At 45.1% G+C, this 11,168-nt stretch overlaps 1 protein-coding gene across 2 annotated transcripts in view; it reads right to left on the bottom strand.

Moving 5' to 3' along the window:
- Positions 1 to 7,482: 7,482 nt before the first annotated feature.
- Yrt (erythrocyte membrane protein band 4.1-like yurt) overlaps positions 7,483 to 11,168 on the bottom strand; it is a 35,638-nt gene continuing 31,952 nt past the window's right edge. For both annotated transcript variants that reach the window (XM_077699020.1, XM_077699021.1), the window contains one exon: positions 7,483 to 10,942. In XM_077699020.1, the coding sequence (XP_077555146.1) occupies positions 10,712 to 10,942 (231 nt within the window). In that variant the 3' untranslated portion in view covers positions 7,483 to 10,711. The remainder of the gene's footprint in view (positions 10,943 to 11,168) is intronic.

The raw sequence follows: 11,168 nt of genomic DNA, 5'->3' as shown, positions 1-11,168 counted from the left end.
TAACGGCGCCACAGTGAATTTGCAGTTCGCTTTTTTTTTTTTGTTGTTGTTTTCATTAACCTGAAAGATCAACAAGTCCACAATTTAGAGTTTGCAGCACAGGATTACCAGGCCTCAGGGATCGCCCTGGCCGGCATGGCCCGAAAAAATTTTGGTTCAAGCCCGAGCCTGGCCTGGGCCTGAGAAAATGCGTGCTAACCGGCCGAAGCCTGGCCCGCGGGCCGGACCGGGTTCGTGCTTTCAGGCCGGCCTGGGCCCGTGCAGTGCAGTGCAATACCCTGTGCCACACCCAAGAAATAATGCACCTGAAAGGACTGGTAGAAAAGAGGTACTCTTGTACAAGCGGTGTACACTGATGGATACGCTTACACAAATGGTTACAGCTTACACTTACACTGATGGAAACCCATAATTGATGGGCCCTGGTCATGCAGTAGCATGATAAGTTGTGCATTGTACTGCGCAACACTGCATGGGTATCACATTTTTCCTAGGACCATGTTCATAGAGCATGGTGTTCTCTGTCATTTATAGTGGTTCATTAGGTGCCAGCATGGACAAGTACTGCCATCTTGTGGGGCCCCACCCAGCGGCACACGTGATTGGAGTGTGCAGGACAACGCTGGTTATGCTGCGGCAAGTGTATCAATAAAGTACGCCTTTTGTGCCCACTATGTGCGACTATGGGTCCGGTGACTAACATTGTCTATCACAGAAACTGAAGTCACATGTGCTCGTGCATAAGGCGAGTTACCAGCACAGCTATGATGGTTTCTACGGCTTTATTTAGAGAGAGCGACAATCAGTTAATGATTAATGTAGTAGTAAGCCTCGGAGGGCATCTATTGGCAAGGCCCTTTAATAAGGCAGTTACCGCTGGGTGGTTGATGCTTATTTGAGAAGTAGCCCACTGGCTGACACGAATGACTTTTAAACAAGGTCATTAAACTGCAGTAAGCACTCTCCGCTGGTGGTGCACAGTGCGTAGGGTCCGCATAACATAGATCTAGTAACCTCCTCCAACAAAAATTTTGTTGGTGTGATTACTACTGACGGAGTTAATACATCAAGAGGTAACATATTTCACACACTCCCAAGTAATGCTTCGAAGCAGTGGTGTAGCCAGAAATTTATTTGTAGTTCTAGGAAGTCAACAGTAAATTTTATAGGTTTATTTAAGTGAAAAAGGGAACGTCTATGTATCAATAAACATTTCATGGGGGGGGTCAACCCCCCAAACCCCTTTTGGCTACACCACTGCTTTGACGGTGTAAAAGGTAGTGCTGCACTGGCTCAAGGCAATGACCAGTTGGATCCTGCAAACTCTTAGCAGAAGCTTGTTGCTACATTTTCAAGAGTAGTGCAAAATAAAAACGCATTTGAAGAAAAAGTATTACCTAAACTTGGAGAAAACTGCAAAGTTAGCGGCACTGAGTGATATTCTGGAAAACAGAGTATCCGGGAATGCATCAAACAGGTTCTACTGAATTTGTGTGGCGTTCTCTTCGTGCTTTCATTTCGCAGATGCTTCCCTAATGCTCCTCAGGATGGTAGCGCCATGGTAGCGCCAAGGGTTACGATTGCTCCAACTTTGCATGCAGGCAGTCTTGCAATATTTAATGTGAACAAAAATGTATGCTTTGCCGAGCACTTCGTCATGTGTTGGTGTAGATAGTTGCAGGAATCAGTAGCTGCATTACGTATAAAGGTGTAAATGATACGTAAAGGCAGTGAATGATGATGGTCATTGAAAATAGGTGCAGAAAAGGGTTGTTAAACTTTGCAGCATAATTGTGAGCTTTCAGCTTACAAAAAAATTCAGGGAAACTTGCACTCACGTGCAAGACTTTAATGGTGAAGCTGTTGTAGGTGAGCGTTAAGTATCATCGTTTATTTGCATGGTTGCGGTGCTAGTAATACTTGTCATATGACTCAAAGAGGTCGTTGTCTTCTTCGCGGCGAGTGGTGGATGCAAAGTCATCGTCAGCATTGTAGACTTCCACCAGCTCTTCGTTACCGACCCGAGGCAGCAGTGGCGGGATCTGCAAGTCGTCTCGGGAAGGATTGGCACACTCGTAGCCATGTCTTCAATTATCCATAATGGCTTCTATAGAACGCGGCAGCCGTGGTCACCTCTCCCAAGCAGGGTTTAGCATTAGCGCTGGAGTTCTGTTATTACATGTGCGGTAGCACTTCACGACTGCACTGGGGCTTTTTTTGTTTTTGTTTTTTTTTCTGCTAAAGCCACAGCGCCAGCCAGGGACCAAGCGGTCACCGCACGGCACGCGCTCCCGAGCGTTCAGCATTTTCTCGCTCCTCGAGGGTTTCTGCCTTCCCCCTCCCCCCCTCTAAAACCACTGCATGTAGCGGGGACGCTTGGCAGTCGCCGCGAGGGGCATGCACTCACGAGGACTAGGCATTTTCTTGATATTTTGTCCTGAACGAAGAACTTACGGCCAGTAACAACAGCTCCGCTGTTAAAATGTAATATTTGACTTTGATATACTTGAGTACGCTACGTGATGAAGACACACACACAGGCTTGAGCACAAGCTTGCCAAGTTCAGAACATGTTTTGGTACTTGACGGGAGATGTGGCAATTAAAACAATTTGTGTTCCTTATGCACCGCACTTCACCGATGTAGGTGTATAAATATGGTCAAATACAATGATGTAAAACATAAGTAAGTTTGGACGTTCTACAATTTCCAGTGTGTTCTACTAAAGAACTAATTAGGGGCACATTTTTTTGTTGTTGCTGTATAAACAAAGGTTGCTGTATGTGCAATGAAGCAAATTGCAGCTTGGATGGCCATTAAAAGCCTCAACACAAACAGTTTTATAGCATACACACATTTTATGACTCATCAGTAGTTGTACGAATATTTCACTACTTTTTTGATGACAAGAGAGGCTAGGAAAACAAATTACCAGCTTTATTGCACGCAGTATGCCCTTGTGAATGGGGGTGCCAGGATATGAGAAAATGCACCCATTTAGTTTTTGCAATCACAGGATGACTTAATTAGCGCTGCTACATTCATCACTAAGGAATTGTAAAAGACACCTGCAAACTACTTTCTGCCTTAAGGGGGGACGAGGGTCTTAAAACTAACTTTTTTATTTATGGGTAGAAACTTATGAAAATTTGCACACTGATGTGCTTTTCTCTGTAGATTTCAAATATGCAATTATATTTGAGCTGGTGCTGTTAGTTCAAAAGTTATCATACAAAGTCTAAACCGCAATTAGGTAATTTCTTACGCAGCTTTAATGAACTTTCGCATTGCATTTTGTCGCTTTTAATTACATGAATGGATAGCCAGAGAGTTCCCATACCCGATGACATTCTTCGTTTTTCTCTAAAGTCACGGCATCCTAAAAAAATATGTCAAGTACAAAAAATGGCAGTATTGGATATTTTGGCTCATCAAAATAACTGCAAGTCATCATTTATGCGTAGCCTAAACAGAAAAACTAAGAATGTCATCGGCTGCCTCAGGCTGTACTGAAAAAAATGGTACCAAGATTGACCTTATGAAGCAAAAATAAGTTTCCAAAAAGCTGCGTAAGGCTGAGGGAAGTGACCAAAAATATGAAACTGAGGAAACTGCATTTGAAGTTTGGCCATGTGTTATGAGATGAACCATCAGTAGTGTAGCTTCAAAATTTCCCAGTAACAAAGACATGCTCTTCCCATTTTCAAATCTGTCTTTGGATTCCAAAAATGTCAACTAGAACTGGAGATACAAAAGGCCAAGTAACGGACCCCAACAGGAATTTAGCAAAATTTATCGACTTCGAATCTGTTGGCATTTTGTTAGCGTTGTGAAATCTGGTGGTGTCTTGCTGGCGTCGTGAAAACTGCAACAGTCCTTCGTGAAGTGCCATCATCTATTACAGTGCACTGTGGTACCCAGAATATTGTGTACGGCAAAAGTGTGAGGGTGAAACTTGCTTTAGGTGCCCCCCTTTTTTGTTCTTTGGTGAGGCTATTTCATTCGCGGTTTTTATGCTGGAAGTTTGAGAGGATACAGGGGTGGGACACTGCGCAGTGCGTTTTCCGCAAATGCATCATGTTGTTGGCCCTCAAAAGAGTCTTTTGGGGAAAATAAATGTAGCTGGAAGGCAAACTTTCTTGGCCTCAGGGGATAAACCCATAGACGCCTTTTTCCTTCAAGCCGTGCATGGTGCGGCTATCTCCATCGGACATCACGGTTGTGTACTGCAGCCCATTCTTGGAGAGCGAGCGCTTGAACATTATCAGGGCTGCCTCTACCTCCATGCGTCCTGCACCACAGTCAATGTTTCGCTGACACTCATGGTCTGCCAGCCAATCTTCGTAGCCCTCATCTGAAGCTTTGGGTCTGATGGTGCAACCTAAGCAAAAGTTAGAGAGGACTACATGATCAATCACCAAGCCGGTGTACACTCCAATGATGCAGCCCACTCCAATGTGTGACAACCGTCCCTTTGTCATCCACGTGCCATCAAACATATCATCTATGTTGTTTGGCGGCTGACCAAGGTGTACAAGTCCTTGATGGCACGCACACTATCAGCTTCAGAGGCTGCTGCAGTGTCCTCGCAAACCTGAACCACTTTCCTCAAGTGCGCTTGGAATGTCTTGTGGTGCAGGCCTCTGTGGGACAAGTTCATACCAGCACAAAAATCTGAAAGAGCAGTCACCCCCTTCCCCATGCTTTGAATACTTTTCAAAGCCCTCATATTCACTTCAAAAAGAGTGATATTGCCAGATCCTTCGGTCCTTGGCGAGGAAAAACGTTCCACACGGTGTTCACAAATCGAGCACGTCACCTCGAGCTTCACGGCGAGGCCGTACTGCCGGTCAGGCTTCCTCAAATCCGGCGCCGCCAGCCCGCACTTGCCGCACCTGACGTGCGCGAAAAGGTCCTTCAGCATTGCAAAATCCACTAAGACAAAATCTGTGCCGGATTCTTCCTCTGAGTGCGCCAAATCCACTTCAAGGAGGTCGAATTTCCGCTGCGTTGCTGACTTAGTCTCCGTTCCGCGCTTGACCTCGTCCGCGTGTTCCGTACGCGCGGCGATCTCCTCCGCCGTGTAATACCTCGTGTCAAGCCGGCAGGACGTGCTTGGACCAGGTATGGATTCCGGAGGTGGTTGGTCAGGCGATGGGGCAGGCGAGGCAATACGAGGCGGCGAACGATTCTCATCCGGCGGAGTCGAGCGGCCCGAAGTCGCACCACGCGACCTTGGGATAGGCGGACGACGCTTTCGCTTCCCGTGTGCATGACGGGTCGTCTTCTTCAAACGTACGTCTCCTGGCATCATTCACGAAAGTACGCGATGGAAGAATTAGAGGACACTGTAAAAAAAAACTGCTCTGAGCGAGCGCTGCGCCAGAAGAGCGGACTCCGTCAGACGAGCGTAGCAGACGCCATGATGGCGACCGCCATGACAGCAGTCGCGCCGACCAATGGGAGGGGTCGTACGGCGAATTCAAACCGCGCGCGCCCGCTCTAGCCAATCGGCGGCCGAGAAGGTGCCTTCGGAAAACTGGCAAGGGCGGTCGTTCTACTCAAGCGACGCCATTTTGAGATATCGCAAAATGCGCACAAAGAAACAAGCTTCAAAACAAGACCAAGATGGCGGCGATCGGTCGGCTGCTTCGCCCGCGGGGCGCGCGGGAATTTGAAGCAACTTTTGCCCAATTCTGGGCATTTCGTGGCCCTCGGGGCGTTTCAAAACATGATTTTAGAGTATTTCCCGATGGAATTTCGCGTTGATATTTTGAAGGCAGGTGCTTGAAGGTACAATAATTCCAAAAATTGGATTTTCTCAAAATCGATATTTTGGCCATTTTTGACCATTCTAAGACCCGCGTCCCCCCTTAAATTTCTCATAGTCCATTATACCCGATCTTTAAGCTTGGCAAGACCCAGCATGTAAACAATAAAGTTAGTTTCAACTGCTATGTTCTCTCAGACAAAACTTTTTGTAAATGCTCCAGAAGTCTGAAACGTTCACCTAACATTAAAACTAGCATCCTATGTTTAGGCAAGATGCCAGGTAGCCTTAACATTGAACATAACAACATTCCAAGCAATGTCTTGCTCGTTATACGACGAGCTGCATGTACCGGTTGATGAGACATTACACCTCAAAAGTGATGTTGGGCCTAATGACCTATGTTAAGCCTAACATCTGACAACCTTCAAGTTGAGCTTTTTGACATGCCAAGCAACGTCGTACATGTCATTTGTCAAGCTTGCATTAGGGATGCTTCCATTTTGTGTAGCTTGCGCTCCAGTGAGCTTGATGGGCAACATTTTGGCAAGCTTGATTGAATGCCCTCGGCACAATCCAGTCGCCCAGACATATGTAATTGCGTCCAGGCAGGTGCTCGGCGAGATGTAGAACCTCGCAACTACGGCTGCCTTGTCATCTCAATCTGCTAAAATGTCTAGTCATGGTGCTTTCTTTTATAGTGTTTAGTTCGGCCATGGACTGTCAAATGGCATAAAAACATTATTGCTCTAATGCAGAGCAAGAAGACAAAAAGGGGATACAGAACGTATCCACCAGATCTCATGGCAGCAGGTCGACTCTGGCCATTTTCTTGATGAAAAGGTGAACCATAAATTTCTGCAGAAATGTCTGGCTTAAAAAACTGCAGCCTAACTGAAGTACCCAAATATGTTACGGGACCAATCAGCTGTCTTAAAGTAAAAAAAAAAAAAGGTGCTACAGCTCTGAACAATGAAATTACAATAAAGGTACTTGTTCTGTAGTTCTGAAAAGAAAATTTGGTCGCTTGTCTGGAGAGCCACATCACTCAAGACACCATCATCTAGCAAGAATTTATTTTTACGCGCTGTGAACAATTTTACTTTCGGCGACTAATCAGAACCACCGTTCTCCTGCCTAGCAAGACAAAAAGTCGCACATACTCAACAGCTTTGGACCAAATGCAAGTTTTTCAGTACACAACAAGGTTAACCCGAGTATGCAAGGCATGCGATTTGATCCAGGCAAGCTTTTTGTTAATGCACGGCAAATGCAGAAAACCACTAAATTCGCAAGTTTGTTGCAACTGCAGCAGTAATGTGGCTATTAACTGGCTTTACATACATGTTAAGGCATTCTAACGACTTCTTTTTTTCTTTTCCTGTGCCTTAAACTTGAAAGCAGACACGCACCTAAACCAACATTGTAAACTGTGACAGGCCCAGACAAGGGCCTATCTCAGTCTCTCTAGCTAATGCCTGATTTCAGAGTTCCTTCACATGCACAAATTTTATATCTTCTTTTAGTTACCGCAACTCTGTTGAGACCAGCTTATTAAGTACCAGACCTTCATCAGTCTGGCGCTCTCCCAACTTTATTTGCACTCGGCTCGAAACTTGATTAGTATTTGATTAAATGCTTGCCACCATGTCGATACCCCCGGTCACACTTGTGCAACATTGTCAGAAAGAGCGCAAGCACACCACCAGCAGTACGATATCTATCTCATACTTTATTTTCACAAACATGCATACATACACATGACGCTAGCGGTTTTTGTAAACCTTGTGAAGGAACGAGAAGTATTTGACCCACAAAAATGGCACTATAAAATGAGTTCTCAGTTTTAAAAAAAAAAGAGAGGAGACTCTGCCCATAAGCGACAAAGGGCTGTTCTAAACTTGGACGGCATTTCTCTTGTGCAAAGTGCAGACTTCCTGCACACGACAAACTTGCACGCTAAAAAAATGGAGCCCCTTCGGCCACTAACGCACAATGCCTGGATGGAATGTTCACTTGTTTCTTGCTCTACAGGGAGCAAAATTACGCGGGCGGAATGTTCAGCAGAAACAGAACAGGTACAGAGAGAAACCCTCGCGCAGAAGTCGCGCTCAAACAATGGACGTTATTATTATTATCATCATTATCATATCCTCGCTTACAATTGCAAGACCAAGTTTCTTAGCTACGAGAAATCCTCCGAAATAAAAAATAGAGAAATAAAAGCAGTTGCCCCGCTTATGATAAACACGTTTATACACCCTAAGGAAAAAAAAGGCCAAATGACTGCTGCTCTTCCTTAGCACAAGTGTGGGAGAAAAACCAGCTTGCCCCGAGGCAAAACACACACACGCGACCATGCATAACCACAACTGAAAGGAACGATTCAAGACCAATCGCAATAGACAACTGTACAATCTGAAAGCAGGCACGATTGCTCCACTCAATAGCTGCGGTTATTACATCCAAGGTGCCACCCCTGGATAGTTTCAAAGTGCAAAACAGTTCAGGGAAACAGATAAAGCTACGGGTCTAGGGATCTCTTGTATAACAACATATAAATTATGTCAAAACAGCTGCAATAATGAAGAGCGACTTCAACGGATAGGCATGAAGATCTTTTGATATGATAGGAAAAGACCACCTCCCATGCCTATGTATGCAAATGTAGTCACTTCAGCTTACACACACTTCAACTTAATAACGGGTAATAAAACCCGACTTTTCAACCTGTTTGCAGCAAACGTCTTGCCAGTAATCGAATAATGGGTAACCATCTCGCAAAAGCTTTCTGACAATTTTGCTGAACTCACGATAGCCTCTGCAGGTGCATTCTTTCGTCTCCTACTGCACTAAACGTAAAGGTAAATGAATAAAAGTGCATTTTAAAAGTGACAGTCCCGAAGTGCCCAACGCACGTCCCACATCCTGTAACACACTTAAGATCTCTAAAAACTCTCTACGTCCTCAAAAATCTGCCATCCAGAAACACCAGCAGCTGCGTTATCCATACATACATACATATACATAAAAAGAAAAGGTACGAGAGTAAACAAAAAACTGGCACTATACAAATGCAAGTCGTCGCACAAAGTGTCGGCAACCACCAATTCAGTATGCGACAAAGATAAAATTACACGGGAAAAAAAGTAAGTCACAACCACCTTTGTCGTCTATTTCTTTTTCCTGCACTGCTAATAAAGAAAAGTACATGTACACATTAAAAGAAAACAGCTGTGTCGTTAAGTCACCAGTGCAACCTCACAAAGAACAGAACGAAAAAAAGGCAAGACTAAAAACCAGGTGCCTCACCACGCATTTGACAACAATTAAAATACTCCAGTTAGCCAAATTAGCGCAATCCACAAATGGCATCCTATCTACAACGCAGAGAAGAAAGTGGATGTTTTAGCTGACAAGTTTACACATCGCAGCCTTCTTCTCTGCTCCAGCATAACTCATCAAAAACATGCCTTTACGTAGAAAGTCTCGTGGACATTTAGATAGACGCGCGCTCAGACAGGCCACCATCACCTCGGCACAAACACACTTAGCACAATAGACAGCAGTGCTAGTTTTTTCAATTAACACAGGCACATGGCAGGCTTTGTAAAAGAGGCACGTGTTGACGATATTCCCGCATTGCAGGCGACTGTCGGGTAACTTTGAAGTTCAGCGCATTAAAATTGTCGGCTTTTGAGAAGAACGTATAGACAGTATGCTCTGAAAAATGCGGGCTGATGCCACAGCTGCCTTAACACTGTGTAGAATTGCTGCAGCTAACTATAATGGGCAGTCGGTGCTCAACAGTTGCATTGATTGCTCTTTTACTTCAAGGCAACACTTAATGTTGGTTGGTGCACTTAACAACAGGCGTGCTTTTGAGAACACTTAGCGCTCTTCATACAACTCAAGGCACAGTACGAGCCGCAAAGTATGCACGATGCAACCTTGCATTTGGCACCAAGGGAAAGAAGCCGAATGGTTTTTTTTAGTGTGGTGGTCAGAATACGGATGAATATTGCAAAAGCTGCTGTCTGCACTGAGAAAGAATGGCAACTTGATAGCCTATGGTGCCAGCACCGTTTTCATTTCTTCCGTTATCCGATCAAAAAAGTGGAAAAAAATGCATGTAATTTACTTCAGAATGCCGTTCGAAACATGGCAGCTTGTACGTCAAACAGCATTTCTTCCTGAGTACAGCAGCGATTTCGATAATGCACAATTCTTGAAGCACTTTTAGAAGGCAGCCCTACTTACCAGTTCCATAGAAAATACATAGAAGCGCTAAATAAAAATTTCTTTTTCACAACCACTACTCCGATTTCAAGGAGGATTGTTGCATTCAAAAGAAATCAAGTAAAAATGGAGTGAATGGTGTCCATAGGATAGAATGAGACTGGCAACTAGAAAGAGTCTACACAGTGTCCTGATTAGAGCACTTACATCACATGATATTGGCATTGCAAGTTGGATTTTTATGTGGAACTGGTATAAAGTGATCATTCTTTTGGAAACCTTCATATAAGAAGCAACAACAGGTGCACGAAATGATCCAAGACAAAAATTTTGTCTGTTTGCTGTTCCTGAGTAACAACAGTGTATAGATAGCATTTCAGCGCCTTTTAATCCGGAGACCTAACTCAGAATCACGCCAACGTCATTCACCCCATTTCAACTCCTTCTTTTAAACGCAACAATTTCACAATCACTCGCCAAATCTGAACTCGTCCTTTTAAAACATGATGGGTCACACTGGAATCAATACAGCGGCTATCGACAGCCTTTGTTTTTGCACAGCACAGATTCGATATGGTGCACCGAAACTATGTTCGAGCCAAAACCTTCCTTTCCACGTGGAGAAAGGGGGGTTGCGGCACTCCGGCCGGGCAGAAAAAATGGAAGAAAAGGTGACGGATCCAAAGTGACTTCTGTGTGCAGTCAGAGCTCGGTGGTCATAACAGTGCGCCTCTCGACCTGCCGCTTGGAAGGGGGGGCGGCGGGGAGGTCAGAGGAGCCCACGTGCCAGGGCGACAGCTGGCTGCCCGCAGCACAGTTGGACAGGGTGCGCTTGACCACCACAGGGGCGGCCACCCCGCCGTTGCTGATGCGCGGGTGCGTCGCCGAGGAGAGAGAGCGCGTCACTGGATTGGCCCCCGCGAACGAGGTCTCCTGCACAGCAAGGCGCTTCTTGGTCACGAGATCACTCTCCGCTTTGAAGAGGTGAGAAACTGTGCTGAAATTTAGCTGCTCGACAGAAACGAATCGCAGTTTTAATTCATAGGACACTAAAGAAAATTTTTTGAACCCTTTATATATGCCTACATTGTGTACCATAACCCAAATTCAAATTATGGGGTTTTTTATGCGCCGAAGCTACACCACGGCTTTGAGGCGC

The sequence above is a fragment of the Haemaphysalis longicornis genome, unplaced genomic scaffold (assembly GCF_048455015.1).
Source record: "Haemaphysalis longicornis isolate Haplotype H1 unplaced genomic scaffold, Haemaphysalis longicornis Haplotype H1 scaffold_2, whole genome shotgun sequence".
Lineage (NCBI taxonomy): Eukaryota > Metazoa > Arthropoda > Arachnida > Ixodida > Ixodidae > Haemaphysalis > Haemaphysalis longicornis.
This window is presented reverse-complemented; position numbering and strand designations above follow the sequence as displayed.